General features: G+C 42.8%; 1 protein-coding gene and 1 long non-coding RNA gene across 4 annotated transcripts; one reads left to right on the top strand and one right to left on the bottom strand.

Moving 5' to 3' along the window:
• The first annotated feature begins 282 nt into the window (after nt 1-282).
• Nucleotides 283-9392, top strand: LOC123170415 (uncharacterized). Its single transcript, XM_044588283.1, has 10 exons — nt 283-321; nt 541-604; nt 849-1034; nt 3789-3946; nt 5574-5657; nt 6047-6175; nt 7756-7863; nt 8600-8770; nt 8861-8940; nt 9347-9392. Exons 1-10 carry the CDS (start codon nt 283-285, stop codon nt 9390-9392), a joined length of 1065 nt encoding a protein of 354 aa, XP_044444218.1.
• Nucleotides 9393-10629: 1237 nt separating this feature from the next.
• On the bottom strand, nt 10630-14374 carry LOC123182211 (uncharacterized). 3 transcript variants are annotated; one of them, XR_006492062.1, is made up of 3 exons: nt 13770-14193; nt 13184-13658; nt 10630-13083 (listed from the first exon to the last, which is right to left on the bottom strand). It is a non-coding gene; the product is annotated as an uncharacterized lncRNA (long non-coding RNA). The 3 variants fall into 3 exon arrangements; XR_006492061.1 differs by having other exon boundaries at nt 10630-13252; nt 13340-13658; nt 13770-14191; XR_006492060.1 differs by having other exon boundaries at nt 10630-13658; nt 13770-14374.
• Nucleotides 14375-19935: the final 5561 nt, after the last annotated feature.

Here is a 19935-nt window from a genome sequence, read left to right as displayed (position 1 = left end):
AGTTGAGATCAAGGGGGAGAATGTTAGGATGATCTCCACCGTGTGGGCCCAACGGCCCACCTGGCCCTTAGATCCGTGCCCTGATCGGGGGCGCTCAACCCACTATGGTTGACGGGCCCCTGTCACCTGCACTATATAAAGTGGTGGGAGTCGCGGCTCGTAATACGAGGTTCGTCACGACACAGTACACCCCACCTACATCCCCTACCGATCTAGGGTTAGTGAAGTGCTGACGGGAAGCACCGCCACCGCTACTCTCTGCCATCACCGGCCACCGTCACCATGGCCGGCACCGGGACCTCCTCGAGCCACAAGGAGAAGGTAGGTTCACCGGATTAATCTACCCTACCCGATCCCAAAGTCTATCAGTATGCAGGCAACCAAACACGTCCAACGTAGGTCAATTCAATGCCGAGGAGTGGGACTCCGCCCACATTCTCCGTTCGCGCGGATCACTTCGCCTTCCTCATTGCCTTCTCGGCTCCCCCCCTCCCTTTTAAAAAGCAAAACCCACCCTCTCCGCTCCTCCTTCACGAAAAGCCCTACCATCTCCTACTCTCCATCGATGCCATGGAGCTGCCGCGCCCACCAGCTCGCTCCACCGGTAAGCGTCTCCTTCACATTTCATCCTTGGCCCCAACCCAAATATCTCGTTGCTAAGTGCGAACCCTAGCCCCAAACGCTAACGCTGCTTCTCGTGCTGCAGTCGGCGGGCCGATGCTGAATAGGATATTTCAAGCGGCTTTTGTTGGAGATCTCCCCCTCTTCAAGAGTACGTGGCGTTCTCGTCGTCTTGGATCTTGGTCCGGAGATTGAGTGCTGATTTTTTTCTGTCCAATCCGCTGCAGGTCTGCTGATGGAGCTGGACAACGGCAGGGGCCGCCTCAAGGAAACGGTAGAGGAGCTCAGGGCGGAAGATGCACGGCTGGAGGGTTTCGGGGCACTGCACTGTGCTGCCGGCGGAGAGCGGCTGGAGGTGTGCAAGTACCTCATCGAGGAACTCCAGGTTGATGTGAATGTCGTCGACAAGGAAGGTCTCCTTCAGAAACCCCATGCTGATTTCGGATTTTGTCGACAATTTTGTTCCTCGTTAACAGCGTTATAGGAAAGTAGTAGATGTTATGGCTTCGCCAAATTTCTTTTTTTCGCGAATACGCAAAGCTTGCGTACCTTTTCATTGATAGAAGATGATAGAGAAAGTACATGATAGGGTACAACACACTACACGAAAGCAAGAAGGCGCGAGTATTGTGCCCGAAGCAGAGGGAAGAGGGATGCTCAGCCCAAAGAGGACACACGCAACTAAGACCACCTAGCCATGAGATGTAGTCCGAACCGACACAATCGTCCCCAAAACTCAAAATCCAACGCCAAGGACACCGAGCAAACAAGACAACACCTTCAAGAAGAGGAACGACGTTATGGCACCGTCGTTGTCCGATCTGGAGAGCCAGACCTGGGGTTTCCCCCCATGCTCAAAGGGCATAGGTATAGGCCATGACAGCGCCTCCAAGAAGGTAACGGCACACGCGAGCGTCGCTGCTGTCACAATAGGCAAGCCAAGCAGGGATTTCACCCTGGCCAAGTTTGAACAATCCCACATCCACCGGGTTGAGATCAGGAGCCGAGGAAGTAAACATGTTGGTCGAAGTTGCCACCACATGTAGGGGAGCTGCGGGCACACGTGCTTCGGATCTGACGAGTGGACGAGGCAAGGAGGCGGACGGGGCAGGGAAGGCGACGGAAGCTGGCATAGGAGGGTGGCGCCGCAAGTAGGCGAGGACCTGGAAGGAACACAGATCCGGGCCACGGGACGGATCCGCCGAGACACCAGCAAGCCCACGAGGCTGGAAGGGGTGCAGCCAACGAGGGCGCCGGGGACGGAGCCGCATGAGTAGGGGTGCCGGCAAACTGAAGACACTGGAAAGCGCAGGTCTTGGGCGGCCGGGCCGGAGCCACACCGGCGAGGACCAGCGAACCGAAGAAGCTGGAGAGGAACGCAGCCTTTGAAGCGCCAGGGCCGGAGCCGCACCGGCCGAGGACGTTGACAAGCGAGGCACCTGGAGAGTGCAGGTCCTGCTGCCACTGCCTCGCGCCCACACCACAGGGGACGCCACCGGGTAACGCCTCACCACATGGTGGGGGTGGGTGAGGGACGCCACCCAGTCAGGACAGCCGCCGCCGGGGAGCCGCCGTCGAGATCCAGGCCGCGTCGACGAGCCAAAACCGCAGCACACATCGGGGGGGAGGGGGGACGCCACCCAACCGGGGCCAACATCACCGCAGGTGAGAAGCTTCCCGTCGGGATCCAGGCCGCGCCAGAGGTGCCATGACCGCCGCACACAGTGGGGGAGTGGAGCTCGTCGTGGGAGGGCTGGGCCCGGCCAAATCGCCCCGCCGCCACCATCCCGGGAACCGGCGCGGGCTTCGCCGGCCCTTCCTATGGTGGCGGCAAGGTAAGGAGGAAGGTAGGGAGGGGGCTGGGCCGCTCGATCTAGGGTTCCCCCGTCGCCGCCAGGGGCTTCGCCAAATTTCTTCAAGTGCTATTTTGCATTTGAAGTGGGGTCATGCCGGAAGGCAGCTTTGTTTTGCTTTGCATATTGTCCTCCAAATAATTGTTGTTTATATGAGTTGCTTCATCAAAAATTTGATTTTGTTGTGCATGATCTTTTTGGGCAGTTGGGTTTGCTAAGCTTATGCATGGTAGTGTTAAGGAAATAGCTATTGTGCTCACTCACGAAGCAATGATCATATAACATCTATGTTGCTCTGCATATTTGCTACCCACCAGTTTGTCTCGTTAATGCTAGCTAAGATATTTCTGTGCCATGCCTGTTTTAGAAAACAAAAAGTTGACCATATAGCTTCGTATGGAAATAGACCATGCTCTTGATACCGCAGGTAATATCCTACATATGCATCAGCGCAAAAAAAATCCTACATATGCATGGCTGATATATTCTATAAGTCGGTTCCCATCGAGGATATTTTTTTCATGGTCGAATTAATTACGTTTTAGACAGATGCATATAAATTGTTCCCTTTTCTATTGTGTTTTTTTATAACTCGTTCCCTTTTCTATTGTATATAATATAGAGAACCATGGATATACTTTGTGTGTCTTGAGTAGTTGTTTCTACATTTAATGCTCTCAGAAAAGATAATGCACTATTATGACACTTCCGTGTCTTTTTATGTGGGTGAAAACGTATCCAAGCACCCTCTTACTCTTTAAGAGAAGCATCTTATTTCCTTCCTAAATCAAGAAAGGCTTTTGCATCAATACGAGCTAAATTACTATGTTCTTGACAGGCAGAACACCTTTGTTTTTTGCAATAGTTTGTTATCATGCGGGTACTGCCAAATATCTTCTTCATCATGGTGCCAATCCAAACATATTCAACATCAATGGGCTCTCCCCTTTACACAAAGCCGCAGTATCAGGTCTATTTCTATGAATACATATGCCTCTGTTTTGCATTTGTGCGCTGCAATTTTTCTTCATGGCTTTTCAATTTCTAAGGTGTACTATGGTGTGGCTTAGTGTTGTACTATGCTATGATCTATTTTTGTTTATTTCATATGGTAATAAATATAAACATCTAGCCACAGAATGTATTGCATTTGATTGTCCACTGAACAAATCGTTACTTTTCAGAAGAAAGATCTCGTCCCAAGAAATACCTATTCTCTGCTGTAATAAATTCATGAGTTCATTTTCTTTCAGAATGCGAATATGGCAGAAATACCTATTCTCTTATCCAGCAAGTTTGTGCATCTTTTTTCAGGAACTTGTGAATCTGTTAAACAACTGATTGCTAAAGGAGCCTATATCGACCCGGTAGCTTACATCGACCAGGTAGATTTTTGTGGGACACCATTTCATTGCGCTGCTACTAAAGGGCATGATGACATTATGAAGATTTTATTGGACCATAATGCAGATGTAAGTTTATAAGTGCATACGTTTCTGCCTTAAGTTTCACATTGGACAGGTGAATGTACATGGTAAACTTTAATTTTTCTTGTGTTCTGCTAAAGAAAAGTCATTAGCTGTTTTTCTCATCCTCTATTAACATACTCCCTCCATCCCATAATATAAGATCATTTTTCAACCTTCTATCAATGAAATGATACGCAAGCCTTTTACGGTGGGACGGAGGGAGTATGTTTCTACTTGTTAAGCTCAAATGTGTGGCATTTTGTACTCTTTTTTGTGAATACGCAAAAGGCTTGCGTATCATTTCATTGATAGAAGGAGTTTAGGAGAAGTACATGGGGAGTGAGCATCGCGGACCGCGTACACACAAGGGCACGTCCACCGATGCTCGAGCAGAAGATGCTGGGGTGTTCAGCCCAGAAGCTCAAAATGCTAACTCTCTGGAATAACTATGTTGATCCCTTTGGCGCCGGCCTTGGCCCATAGGCGTGTTTCGTCCTTAATGTCATGCACTAAGCGGGACATGGAGGGTTGCAACGAGTCTAAGACGCAACCATTCTGGTGTTTCCAAATCCACCAGGTCGTACAGTGTCGAGGGGAGGCCGCTCACCAATCCGTGAAAGGTGACGCAGGGTCGAGCACGGTGGTAGTTGAGCGGCACTAGGAGAGGTCTCATACCAGATTGTGCGCGGGAAGGAGCAGCCAACCATGAGGTGTCATTTTGTATTAGAGAGAACATCAAGATGACGCAAAGAACAAGCAAAGGCTGAAGGGCCAAATCTAGCAAAATGAAAATCTAGCAAAAAAGCTATGGCCTAGCTAACAAAAACACACCAAAGAAGTAAACAACCGTGCCTACCTTGGATCAAAAACCCACCAAAGAAGTAAACAACCGTGCCTACCGTGGATCAAAACTGCGGCAACATTAGGAGAACTTGCGTGCCGCAAGAGGTGTCACACCTTGGCCTTGCCCCTTTCCAAAGGCTAGCCTCATGGAGAATGCAATCCACCAGTTCTTGGCAATTCGGCCTCTATTCTCAAACCCGCTGGCATTGGGAAGCAACCAAATCTTCCACATTGTTAAAATCATGCCATCATAACTCTTGAACAGCTAACTCTTGACATCTTGGTTATATTTTTCTTCTTCTCCTGGTTCAGATCATGCCATCAGCTTCTTTTTAAATAAACACCTTGCCTAACTCTTAAGATCGTGTTGTTGCAGCGGTCAGGAAAACAAATTTACCTTACTATACTGTTAAATATGTTAACTTGCATTAGTAATAGTTCTGTTGTCGATGCATGCAACGTTCTACTAACGTTGTTGTCACCATCGGTCCCTTCAGTGTCGATACATTAAAAATAAACTTTGTTGATCCAATTGCCTTTTTACATATTTGGTACAATATAATTTTGTCTATCTTGTGATGTCCCTCACTTTTAAAGTGCCACCTAAAATATCAAGGTTTAATCAGATGCTAGTAAGCCATGAAATTTCTTGGACCAGTAAGTTGTGCTCATGTATTTTATAGTGCTTGGAAACATGTTTGATTCTAGTGATCTCTATGTATACATTTTGCCATTATCACTTTATTATCATTTCAACTATAGAAGCTGATATCTTTTTTCTTACCAGTGCAACAAATTGGTAAATGGCAAGACACCTCTAATTGCAGCTATAGATGCCACCTCAAGGAACTGTATGGTTCTCCTGATTGAGGTATTGTACCCTCGTCTTAGCCTTGTCAAGTTCTTCAATTTTGATGAGTCCAGTTTCTATGTAATGACAAAAAAATCTCACTAAAGATGAGAACTTTCAACATCCTATGCTGGCCTTTGTTTTGTGCACAATGACAATTTGTTCCACTTGAAGTAGACACCTTATTAACCATTTATTTTTTGAATTTGTGGTCAATGTGGTTACCACAAGTATGATGACAGTGAACTCAACCAGATGAACTAGTTGAAAATTAGTGCTGAACTAGTAACACTATGGTTCCTATTTATACCTGAAAGTGGAGAAATTTGAAATGCTACCCCGTAAATCTTTATTACTGACTTACCCAGGTTATCTTGAGGACATACAATTAACATCTGTTTCTGTGACAGGCTGGTGCTGATCGCATGGGAGCTTTAACCTATGCTATGGAAAATCTCCATTCTGAAAAACTTGTTTCAACTGACTTCGTCAATTACATTATGGAGGATGTTGCTGCCAACCGTTTTGTTCCTGATGATGTAAGATTAACCTCTTTGACACTAAATGTTGGTTGAGTTCTGTTTTTCTAGAGTTCTAGTAAGCCCTGCGACATGGTGTACACACTCAATGCTTTTTAGAACCCTAGCAAGTTGCAATCCTCACATAAACTTTAGGAATTCTAGGGAGAACAGAAACGCTATTCTCTCAACTTTTTTTAGTATAGTGGGAGCTTTTATTACCCCTTGCCTCTGCATCATAGATGCATATGCGTATATCTTAACTTATTACAATTTTTATTATAAAGTAGGTAGATATTGGCCTCATCTGAAAGTGGGCGAGACCAACATCATGAAAACCAAAAAGCGGAAAGAGCAAACAATACGTGTTTTTTAAGGGATGTAGTGTTTGTTTAAGGAATTGGTTAGCCCTCCATGTTAGGAATTTGTGGACTATACGGTCTACCCTCTAATTCCCCTGCCTTATCCGTGGTGCCGCTCACAATGCGTATTGAGGCTAGAGGGTAGGGACCTATTTATAGACTCCAATTCCAGGTGTTTTAATATTCCACCAGTTTTCGGAAATATCCGTATGACTCCTGTACCATGTTACCAACCATGATAAAACATGTCAGTTTTCCGAGTCTAAATATACTAGTCCCTAGCACACATGTGTGAGTCATGTGCCATGATTAGATTGTATATGTGAGATCAACTTCCAACCTTAATCATGTGGGTCAACAGCCTGCAGAGCTGATCCTGCCAAACAAATCTAGCTTCTTGGTGCCAACCTCCATTCGCTCCTTGTGTTGTGACCATTGTAGGACAACCAGCCCACCACAAAGCAGGGTTCTAAAACTTGCTGGGGGTGGTCAACCTTGCCACAACAATTTGGCAACAAACTGCATGTGACTAAGCCATCTAGCCTGGCAAATGTGGTGTTAGGCAGAGATGTTGAGCTACTTAGGCACAGCCACACCGCTGTTCCAAGCAACAATTATAGGTCAAAATTCTGAACGAGCAAGTTGTTGGCTAATGATTTGGTATAAACGATTATACGTCAAAATACCTATTCCAGTATTTTAGAGACAATGGCTTGGGAATGGGTCAATATTAATTACATGGGCTCACGTTAATATTTTGTTCATGCTACCAGACAAGACAGAAAAGAGAAGTTGCCATTTATTATCAAAGTCGCCTTTCCAAGTATTTTCAGAACAATATGTCTCAAATGCAAGACAATTTCATGCTAATTGAATTAAATAACTATTAAGTAATACCAATTCAAGATTTAATCCCTTTTGCGCAAGAATATACAAGGAAATTTTATCTATGTTATGTATAAGTTAGCATATGGTACATAGTATCCTACAATGTGCGCTTGAAGTTTAAATGGTGGAAATCAATACCATCTTGCTAGTTATTACCGATGAAAATGTGACTTTCCTGGTGGGTAAGGGTGGAAACTGGTATGGTTATCTGTATATGTTAGCAAAAAGATTTTTGTATAGTGAGATCCATATTTCCATACCTTTACGTCGCAATTTTAAATATGTTTGTTAAAATCTATCTATTCTTGTGCATCTGAACTCTTCATAAATTTCAATTTCTTGATGATTCAGGATGAGCCTGAGTCTAGAAGTAAAACTAAAGCGGAAGGCTTTAAGAAACTTGCGGACTGTAGTTTCAAGCAGGAGGATTATCTTAGTGCAGCAAAATCCTACACTGTGGTATATTAAAGCAACATATACTTTCCCATATTTCATCTTATATTTGTCCTTTCCCATATTTCATATTGTCCAATATCATAATTGATTGTACCTCTTTTTTCAAGCTCTATGGCTTAAAGCAGACATGGTTCCTGGATTTACTTTTGATCATAAATATTCTTTTGGGAAAACTTATCTAACTACCCAAATTTTCACACTGAAGACTGAACTAGGTAGTTGTTTTCAATGATTTTGAATCTAGTGTGGCAAGGTCCAAATCCGCAAGGTCGGGAGCTATTAGACAGTGCTGATTTTGTTACAAATCATAGGGAGAATGAGACAATGTGCTTCCCAAGTCATAAACATGACAAGGGAAGATTATCATAGTGTGCTAATCTAATGATGCTGAATTTGTTTGAGCATATATTCAGTGTTTTGTTTACAACTCAACTGCCATATACTCGTATAAAACTGTTGTTTATGAGTAGAGATAAAAAGCATCATGATAGTCATTTGTAGGAAGACACATGGAATTATAATATAAGTACTTTTTTTATTCATGTTGGGCATGGTGGTAACTGTATGTTGAGTGCCTTGTTTTTCATTGTTGCTCATTCTTGCTTTAGTCAAGTAATCATCTATACTATTTCAGATCTCTTTCCAGCCATGTGCATGCTGATTTGCTACCTCGTTGTTCACAAATTCTAAACAGTTTATTTATTTTATGGTCGCTATTGATTTGAGTTGTTGGCTGTAGGCAATAAGGTTTAATCCCAAAATTGCAACATTGTACTCAAACAGGAGCCTTTGTTGGCTTCGCATGGGCGAGAGCGACAAGGCTCCGTTGGATGCTTACAAATGCAGAAAATTGCGGTCTGACTGGCCAAAAGCCTATTACCGGCAGGGTGCAGCTCTGATGTTGCTCAAGGTTACATAGAAGATACTATCGGATGTTTTTCCTTCTTTGTCAATTTGTCTGCTAAATATTTTTGACCATTAACTAGTGGTTTACCATCAGGATTACAAGGGTGCACGCGAACATTTCTCGGATGGACTCAAGTTGGACCCGGCCAACACTGAGATGGAGCACGCATTACGGTATCCCATCTTCCTAACTGTTTTTTTCATTTGGGCAGAACCTTCATTGTTTACATTATGCATTTTTAAGATTTCCTTTCGTTATTGGTGGTTAACTTGACGTGTACTGAACTCCATGTTTCAGCCCATCTTATTGTTAGTTACATAGTGTTATTCATTTTTTTACTATGCCGTAGATAAAAACCTGTCTTTACCTTCAGAAATTGGGGATGTGTTAATTAAGCTCTGTTCTATTTTCAGTTCCTGTATATGACCTTAGATTATTGCTTTTTTGCTGTTTTTATCAAAAGAAATATGCCTGGCCTTTTCTTGTCCACATTTTTTATTGTGCATTTGCTCCAAAAGTGTTACTAGTTACAGATGCCATTGGGCGTCCATGTCTGATGATTCTCATTGCAATACGCAGGAAAGCTTATGATGCCATGAAAGATGTCTCGGAGCCCCAAGGTTGAGCAACTGTCTGAGTGTTACAGGGAAGATTTCTGGATCTGGTCTCTAGTCGGGTTGTCATTGAGATTTTCACCTTTTGAGCTGCCTGTCATTGAGCGTCTCGCCTTTTGCTTAAAGACTTTCAATTCTTGAACTAAGTAATCTGTTGAATTCCTGAACCAAGTAGTCTGTTGGGATATCAAGTAATCTGATGGGAATCAAGTAATTCTGTCATGCTTGCATGCATAAATATCTAGTTGATGTTTTTTGATTTCTATTGGCTTTCATCTCTCTTATCTGACGGTCTAGGTGTAGTAAGAGCATCTCTTAACCATCCGAAAAAACACTTGACTGCGAAAAAAACGGCATTTAGAGGAATGGAGCTCTCAGCAATCATCCTTTCTCCCCACTAGATGACCTGGTTGCGCCAATGGCGCAAGGAGCGAGTTAGAAGGAATGTTATTAGTACTGAGTAAATAGGAGATGTAGATGGCAAGATGATGCAATGTGGATTGTATTACAAATAGTGGATATTCAGATATAGAGCAATATAAGTGGATTTCTTATTTCACAGAAGCAGAAAGCTTGAGTAGACTCAGTCGGCATAGATATATCACATGGATACAATATAGCATCATGCATTCAAAATTTATATATGACCAGAGAGTAGTGCCAAAGCAAACGGGTTCTTAGGGTGAAGCTATACACACAAAGCTTCATAGGCTATTTAGGTAGCTTAGTAGAGTAAACATGATGACCAGAGAGTAGTGCCAAAAGTAAACATGTTCTTTGGGTGAACCTATACACAAAACTTCACAGACTAATTAGTTAGCACGGTGAGATGCAGGCGGTATCGCTGGTCATTTAAATAAAGTTGTTATAGCCGGTAAGCATCTTCCAAAGGTACATAGGCTATGGAAGTAGACTCTATTTAAAAGGGATAAACCAATGTGTTTCGAATCAGCTGCATAGAGTCATCAGTCAGTCAACTGCATACTGCAGATGAGCAAGTTCATTCTGCACATCAACAGCAGCCTTGTGGGGTCATTGCCGTTTGTAGAACTGGTTGAGTATACACCGTCTTTAGCTATGTGATGAATCCCAGCAAAAGTGTTTTTAACTTGATACATATTGTCTGCAAAGCCTTTGCTAAGCTCTCTGATCTTCCAATTCTGCTCTTTGATCTACTTTTCTTTGTCTATTAACAAACCAATTAGATGCAATTCTCTTTCCTTTGTTTGCAATTTGTTGTAACTATAGTCCTTGAGCACCTTGGCACACACAGCCTCCATGTATCTGATAACTCGAGCCGCTGCAACATCCGTTGCAACTTCTATGGAATTAGATGAATTTCCGGATAGTGCCATTGCTTCAGCATCATGTCGCTGATGCCGCGTGCTGGTACGGAACTTGATTGTTATGCAAAACTCTGTCCAACTTTGCAGTAGTAAAAATAGTGGTTGTGCGAGCTGCGGCTTAATGAAAATGACCTCAAGCATGAACTTGTCTGTGATGTCAACCTCCTCCATGATAGGTTCTGTTCACACATAAAAACAAAATCAAACCAGATACTGGAACCATTATATGTGCAAGCAATAATGACCTAAAGGTAGATACTTACATGGCATATTTATACATAATAAAGCATATGTAGTAGATCTACGAACATGCAAATACGTACTCAGATAGCATCTTCATATACAATGGTTCATATTTCGAGTTCATGCTAGGTTCATGGCTTTATATGAAATAACCTGGAAACAGAGGCAAAAAACGTAGAGAGATAAAAGCCCGCAACTAATCAATATAATCATCTTCAAGGAAAGGCAAGAAAATAGTGTGCAGCAGCAAAGCTTCTTTTTCGAAGAAAGCAAAGCTTTAGTTATTTCTTTAGTAAGAAACCAAATTCAGAAATCACAGTTCAAACAGAGAATAAAAGCTCCCCTATAGAGCATATAGGCAAAGAGGTAAGAACAAGCAGATCTAAAAACCAATGCCAATGTAATACTGGTATCCATAAGCAATAACTTCAGATTGTAAAATTCATCAGCAATGCAGCCACATAATTTTCACTCTTCTGTCTGTTTTTCCTATCATTCAACTCTCTATTTCTAAACCGCACCAAAAGAGGGAAAGCCACGGGCATCTAGGGCGGAGATGAACCCAGACGTATGTACATTGGAAGCACGCATATGAAAGCTAGAAGGGGAAAACACAAATGTAAAGAGTGTGTATAACAACCACACCACACAGACGATAGGTCAACTATGCTTGTAATCACTATAATAGAATTAGCAACTACTATTCATTCATTACTTGAATGGAATCATTAGCCACTTCCATGCATTGCATATACGACGGCTGGCCCTCTCTGCTCTCCTTTGCCTCATCTCATAACCACTTCTACTAATTGTTGACTGGGCACTGCTGCTGTTTAAACCAAGAGAATTGCATGCAAGCACAGCGTAGTACTCCTAATGCAAGAGCTCTAATTAACAGAAGCAAGCATCTGCTAATTTATTCAAGAAAGAACACCACGTCTGAAACACAGTAGGAGTATCAACTAAATCCAGACACATATATCCGTAGACGAGTTGCAGACAGAGCGAGCGAGAGACGAAGCGAGGGAGTGAAAGGAGGGTGAGGCGGGAAGGACTGATGAGCTTGGCTGGTAAGAGAAGGGGCAGGGAGGAAGAAACAGTAACACATGCGATTGTTTTAGACATAGAGCAAGCGATGAGCCTCCATAGCAACATAGACACGTAGGCACCTAGACCCACAGGCAGCGGCACAAGCCTTTACATTTATCCCTATCTAATATTGCTTTCTATAATGTATTGGGCAAGTTGAAGCCTTGGCAGGGAAAAATAGATTGGAAAATTGATTTGGTAAACATATAGACTGATATCACCTGAAAAGAATCTCATGACTCACACCAAGATAAATGTAATAAGAGTGAAAGAGGGGCATTTACATGAACAAAACATAAATGAGAGGTAGGCCTAGCTCCTGGCTGATGCTGATGCTCTTATGGTTAAAACCAAAAGCGAAGTACCATGGAAGTGCAACTTCGAAGATGTGTAAATCTTATCTTCAGAAACAAATAGTAGTGAATTTTCAAAGACCTAAACACTACAACAAGGACAAAAAAGTAAAAATAATCAAATTTATTGTGAAGTAACAATGATTGTTTAAAAGGCTGGACTAAATTAGAATTGAAAAAAAAATGAATTCAGACCTCCTCAAGCTCAACGATCGATCTCATCACCCAGAGTTCAACATCACTTTAAATGCAGAGTAAATTCAAATCTAAAATGGTTTCATTATTCCACTGACTCTAGCTACAAACAATGACCAGCTCAAACGCAAGGAATAAGCCAATGAAGTAAACTGCTCCCTAAGTGAAAGATGTCATAAAGCAAGGGCACACACTCGGGAAAGATAGTGGTAATAGGAGAGCAGAAGGGCAAATGAAAGATAAAATAGGTATCCCTGAATCAAACAACCAACATAGGAAAAAAAAATCCTAAGGATTCAAATCCTCCTCCATTCCTATGAAAATCCTTCCAATCAAAGGAGCCCTAAGGAGTACATGTAGGTAGTGGAAGAAAACAACTACTACCTAGGAGATAGCGCACTGGCTATAGCACAAAGGAACACCACTGGCCTAGAAGAAATCGTTTCTCACCAACGACTAGATGGGAACACACCCATCTACAACGGAGACGAAAGGAAAAGCAAGAGCACGATTACTAAGTTGGACAAAAAGGAAGAACAAAACACAAGTCAAGAAAAGAAAGTAGGAGATCATCACCACATATAGGACGCATCCGGTGACGAATTCCCTGCCACCGACAGTGACTTTCATCAGGACCCAAAGGACCTATACAAAATAAGAACAATAAAAATAAAAATAGAAGACCGTAGAGAACTAAAATTAGGAAAATAAGGAAAACTAAAACACGCATACGGTTGTGCTGATGGCCTATCCCTCATTGCACATGGCATGGACATCCTTCACTGAAACTGTGGCTGCCATTGCCTAAATGCCTAACCTCGCACCTCCCCGACACAAGAGATCAAGCCAACCTATAGCTGAACATGTAAAATCTAAAAATAAAACAGGAAGGAGATGCAGTGGCAGCATGCAACTGAGAGGCGGATGCCACCAACAACAACAGGAAGGAGATGCAGTGGTGTTGTGCAACCGGGAGGCAGATGACGCCAGATCCTTGCTCCTGTTGCTCCGGCTGGCGTACGACCTCTACCTTCCACTTCTCGCAAGGCCCCTGCAGCCGACAGCTTCATCCATGAGCCAAAGGGAGGAAACTTGAGGGACAAGCAGGTACAACTTTACTAATCAAAAATCAAAAGAGGGGAGGCAGGAATGAAGGAGGAACCTGCGAGCATGAGGGCTGTACAGAGGCATATTTGCTCCACCTCGGTGTGAAAGGCGACGAGCCGGCGGCGCTCCTTCCGGTGACCCTCACCCATCCGTCGCCGCACCTCCCTTTTCTCTTTCCTCTTCCTTTCTCCCTCCTCTCCTTCCTTCTCTCTCTCCTGCAGATCAAATTGAGCGACATCGCCGTCGCCTTTTGCCTGTAGGTTGTCGCCGCCCCAGGAGAGAAAAGTGAAGGGGAGGAGGAGGCGGTGCAGTGGAGAGCAGGGGAGGAGGAGGCGGTGGAAAGCAGGGGAGAAGGGGAGGAGGAGGCGGCGCAGAGGAGGGAAGGGGAGGAGGCGGCGGCGTAGAGGAGGGCAGGGGAAGAGGGGAGCGGGCGGATTGGCTGTTCAGGGATGCGAGGGATTGGTGACTAGGTTTTCACCGTGCACCCCCACTTCTCTCCTTCTCTTACCCAGGACGCACACGGGACACACACGAGACGCTGGGCCCGGGGACATTTGAGGCCCACCTGTCATGCACGAAAAAGCAAAATAAAGGAGTCAACAAGGACCAACAGCCAGGACTTTGACAGCACCGTAAAAAATCCTGTCTATGTGAAATCGTTCGATAGAAAACGATCTTGCGACGCAAAGGCCTCCGGTGGGCGGCTAGCCTAGCAGGCTTTATATGTTCAATTACTAGGGGGGTTTTGCATGCTGAAAAAAAAGTCAAAAAAATAGGCTGGGGGATCTTTCCATCTCCAACCGCTACCTAGCGTAGCCGATGCACATCTAGCCTTGTCACGTGAGATTTGCCGCCTAGATGCTCATCCCCATCTCGCACCATTGTTGCAGATGTCCGCTGCCACTACTGGAAAATGATTATATGTGGACCGTTACAAGTCACTGGTAATCTGGCCACTTACTTGACAAGCGCCAGTTTGCGCGGCCACTGGTAACATCGACCCATATTAGCTGTGGGCCAAAATTATCAGTGTGCTCCAGATTACAAAATGATACACGGCGCACAACCCATGTTGCACTAACGGTTTTCTGGGCCGGGTTTTCTGCAGGTTTTTTTTTTTGCACAAGTTTTTCTATTTGGTAATGCGTTTTTTCCCTTCCTCTTTCTCTTTTTGTTTTTACTTTTCCGTCTCTTTTTTTTTTTTGCGTTCATGTTTTAGTTCTATTTTCATTTTAAAATAATGAAATATTTTCATTTTCGCTTTTTTTTAAGTTTGCAAACTTTTCTTCAAATTTGCAAAGATTTTTAAAATCCATGAACTTTTTTTAATCCAAAAAATTTGTGAACTTTTTTTTCAAATCCTTGAGTTTTTTCAAATCTATGAAATTTATACGCAAAATTTATGAACTTTTTGAAAATTCATGAATGTTTTTGAAATCTATGAACTCTTTTCAAATTTGTGAACATTTTTTGTGTTCATTCTTTATTTCTATTTTTATTTTATTATTTTAAAATAATGAATGGTTTTCATTTTCGTGAAATTTGTGAACTTTACTTCAAATTTGCATTTTTTTAAATCCATGAACTTTTTTTTGAATCCACAAAATTTGTAAACTATTTTCAAAACAATGAACTTTTTTTGAATCCACGAAATCTGTGAACTGTTTAAAAATTCATGAATATTTTCGAAAGCTACGAACTCTTTTCAAATTTGTGGACATTTTTTAAATCCATGAAACTTTTTCAAATTTACGAACATTTCCCAAATCCATGAACTTTATTTCAAGTCCATAAACATTTTTCAAATTCATGATTTTTTTATTTCATGAACTTATTTTAAATCCTTGTACAGTTTTTCAAATTCATGAACATTTCATAAACCCATGAACTATTTATGATTTTTCTAAGACAGTAGACCACCAGACAGCAAACTTTTTTCTAACCACGAACACTTTAGATGAATGGGCAGCAAGCAAGAGAGCATTCTTTTTTAGGCAAGCGAACGTGCAAGCGATTTATCGGGCTGGCCCACGCGGGCAACGACCTACGCACCGTTGTGTAATCTGGCCTGTTAAGCGCTGACAACGCTCTTCAAACCCGCGCCCGTCACTGATACTTGAGTTACGAGGGGCGTGCTGAAATTTGTGCCTTGGTGTTTTCTGGCCCGTGGTTATTCTAACCTAAAATACCAGTGCCTGGTATGTATAGTTGCCCGCCACTAGTAACTCAAGTACCAATGGGGAGTGTGTGTTTGTGCCCGCCATTGGTAATTTGAGGAGTGAATAAAGTTTGATCACATGCCAAATTTTGATCACATGTAATCGTGTGTGTGTGTGTGTGCGCGTGTGTGTGTGCGTGCGCGTGTGTGCCTGCGTGCGTGCGTGCTTGCGTGCGTGTGTGAATAAAGTTTTAAAGTCAACCGAGGAAGGGGAGGTGGCTTTGCATGCAACAACTTGTTTGAAAAATTCTCAGAATATTACCACACCATACCAAATTTTCTGATTTTTGGCTTCATTTGAATTATTAAGAATTAAAATGATAATAACTACCATGTTGGTGCCTGAGTCTTGGCCTCCTAGTGTCTGATACTCCACTTATTTTCTTGCATAAGGCATATAAACATACACTATAGACAACCAATAGGATTGTCAGCCCATTTCTGGCGATTATGTACATGCAATTCAAATTGGAGTTATATCAATTAAATGGCTAGAATGTATTTAAAGGATTAAATATAGCAAATGGACCACGAAAAATGTCAACATTTGACATGATAAAAAAATGTAGGACCACCAACAAAGCATCGATCGTTCCACATGCAAACCTAGCTCGTTCCTTCTCCGAAAGTTTCTTCGTGGGAGATAGTCCGGTTTGTAAGCAGGCTATGTGACAACTTTTCTAAAATATTCTCCAACTTTTAGCACACATATAGCAGTCATATCATGACACCATATCAAGTTTCCTGATTTTTGGATTTTATTTGAAATTTTCAAAATTAAAATGTCAATAACCACCACGTTTGTCGTGGTTTTGTCACGGCGGATGTCCTCGTGAGAGAACTAAGTCGCCCATCGCTCCTAGGCGATCGCTTGAACGGGGTTGACCGGGAACGAGAGACGCAAGTCCACCTAGGTTCGGTCCTTCACAGTGGAGGTAAAAGCCTACATCATACTTCATTGCTATTGATGATGATGATCTCGATTACAAGGGTGCTCTTTTGCTACCTCTATCTCGAGAGCTATTAATTTGTATGTCTCAAACTTGTCTGTCTTGGGGTGCCTTGCCCCTCCTTATATAAGTTGAAGGGGCCGGCTTATATGTAGAGTCTTAGTAGGACTACAACTAGTCTCTTTTCTATTACAAGCTGGATATTAGTCCGGGTCTTATTCGAACGGTCCAAAGCGGGCCTATTGGGCCACCTCCATGTTAGGCCACGTTCAGGCACCCGTATTCTCTTTCGCACTAATCAACCCAGGCTGGGTCTTTCATCGGCCGGGTCTCATTTCCCTCGCCGGGTCCTTCCAGGCTCCCGGCCTATGGAGAGCCGGCCCGTATGGCGCCTTGGACAACCCGGGCAAGGGCCTTCTAGTATAGTCGGGTCATGTCTTGGACTGCCGCGGGTAATACCCCGGGCAACGTTGGCATCGGTGTCTCAACCACCCGATTCCTCGAACTGCTCTCATTTCCTTACATAAGGCCTAACCATAGAGTAAGGGCCACCAATTAGGTTTTCAATCCATTTTTGGCAATTATTTTATGTACCTGCCGTTCAAATTTGAATTATATTCATTAAATGCCTATATGCATTAATATTTTAAGTACATCAAGCAAACTCGTGAAATTTCAAATTTTGACATGATACATATAACTGCGTGAAAAAATATTAAAGGCCAACCGAAGAAGTAGCAGTCATTTCACATCCAAACCTGACCTTGTTTCGTCTCGAAACCTAATTTCTTCCTCGAAGTTGGTCCGGTTTGTAAGCAGTCCATGTGACAACATTTGTGAAACATTCTCAAAATTTTACCGAAGCCTTTAGTAGACATATCATGATATGTCACGATGCCAAACTCTTAGGATTTTTGTGCTTCATTTGATTTTATGAGAATAAAAGGGCAACTGGTGTATGGGACAAAGCCCTTTTCTTGCCGGCATTTTGCGCAGGGGGTGCGAGGTGAAGAGTCCCAGTAATTTAGTAAATAATAGTGAAAATAATAAAAGAAATAACGGTAGCCGATACTCGCGCCACTTGTACTTGGGTCAATCATGCGTGGTCGAAATATTGTGTTCTGATTGGTTGATCCCAGCATCCCAGATCGCCTTGGTCTACTCCTCTTTATTCTCCCTTCTCGTCTCTTCTCTTCTCCTCCTATTATCTTATCCTCCTTCTCCACCAACAGATGCGTCCCCCACCTCTCCCTATAGCTAATCAGTCTATGTCTGATGTCTACTACACAACTTATTCTAGACTCGTGTTGGGCCTATAAGTGCAGAGTTTTGTAGGACAATAGCAATTTTCCCTCAAGTGGATGACCTAAGATTTATCAATTCGTGGGAGGCGTAGGATGAAGATGGTCTCTTTCAAACAAACCTGCAATAAAATACAAGAAATCTCTTGTGTCCCCAACACACCCAATACAATGGTAAATTGTATAGGTGCACTAGTTCAGCGAAGAGATGGTGATACAAGTGTAGTATTGATAGTAGATATAGGTTTTTGTAATCTGAAAATATAAAATAATAAGGTAGCAAGTGATAAAACGGAGCACAAACGGTATTGCAATGCTTAGAAACAAGGCCTAGGGTTCATACTTTCACTAGTGCAATCTTCCAACAGTGCTAACATAATTGAACCATATAACCATCCCTCAACGTGCGATAAAGAATCACTCCAAAGTTCTTATCTAGTGGAGAACATAAGAATAAATTGTTTGTAGGGTACGAAATCACCTCGAAGTTATCCTTTCCGATCAATCTATCGAGCTATTCCTATACGTATCACAAACAGCCCAAGAGTTCGTACTAAAATAACACCATATGATACGCATCAACCAACTCTAATGTCACCTAGATACTCCAATGTCACCACAAGTATCCGTGAGTCAATTATACAATACACATCAAACAGCTTTAGATTCATAATATTCAATCCAACACAAAGAACTTCAAAGAGTACCCCAAGATTTCTACCGGGGAAAGTGGGATGAAAACATGCATCAACCCCTATGCATAGATTACGCCATTGTCGCCTAGGGAATCCGCGAGTTGAATGCCAAAACATACATCAAGTGAATCAATATAGTACCCCATTGTCACCACGAGTATCCATATGCAAGACATACATCAAGTGTTCTCAAATCCACAAAAGTATTCAATCCGATAATAGTGAAACCTCAAAGGTAAAAACTCAATTCATCACAACAAGATAGAGAGGGGGAAAACACCATATGATCCAACTATATTAACAAAGCTCGCGGTACATCAAGATCGTGCCAAATCAAGAACACGAGAGAGAGAGATTAAACACATAGCTACTAGTACATACCCTAAGCCCTGAGGGTGAACTACTCTCTCCTCATCATGGTGGCCACCGGGATGATGAAGATGGCCTCCGGTGATGATTTCCCCCTCTGGCGGGGTGCCGGAACAGGGCTCCAGATGGTATTTCGAAGGTACAGAGGCGTGCGGCGACAGAGTCCAAGTTCTAGGGTTATTTCTGGTGGTTTCTCTATTTATAGGATTTTTTTGGCGTCGGTCTCATGCTAAGATGGCCCAGAGGGAGCCCACCACCCACCAGCGCACCATTACCCCCCTAGGAGCGCCCTAATGGGCGGTGGCCACCTCGTGACTCTTCTGGCATTCCCACGAAGCTTCTAGTGTCTTTTTTTCTCCCAAAAAATCGTCAAAATTTTTGCTGCATTTGGAGAACTTTGATTTCTGCACAAAAAGCAACACCATTGTAGTTCTGCTGAAAACAGCGTCAATCCAGGTTAGTCTCATTTAAATCATATAAAATTGCACCCAACCCATATAAAATTGTTGTAAACATGGCATGAATACTTCATAAATTATAGATGCATTGGAGACGTATAAGCATCTCCAAGCTTAATTCCTGCTCGTCCTCGAGTTGGTAAATGGTAAAAGAAATAATTTATGAAGTCTGAATGCTAGTATAGTGCATAAGTTTGATCAATGATAATTTCGATCACTTTTTCTAGCAT

Source organism: Triticum aestivum, chromosome 1D (assembly GCF_018294505.1).
Source record: "Triticum aestivum cultivar Chinese Spring chromosome 1D, IWGSC CS RefSeq v2.1, whole genome shotgun sequence".
Classification (NCBI taxonomy): Eukaryota; Viridiplantae; Streptophyta; class Magnoliopsida; order Poales; family Poaceae; genus Triticum; species Triticum aestivum.
Note: the sequence above shows the minus strand (reverse complement) of the source record. Positions and strands in the feature narration are given on the sequence as shown.

Bases quoted from the DNA above. Each gene is read 5' to 3' on its own strand.
- LOC123170415 (XM_044588283.1), top strand. From the start codon at position 283: ATGGCCGGCACCGGGACCTCCTCGAGCCACAAGGAGAAG. The intron at 322-540 runs GTAGGTTCACCG...CTTCACGAAAAG, and splicing joins CCTCGAGCCACAAGGAGAAG to CCCTACCATCTCCTACTCTC. The intron at 8,771-8,860 runs GTTACATAGAAG...GTTTACCATCAG, and splicing joins CAGCTCTGATGTTGCTCAAG to GATTACAAGGGTGCACGCGA.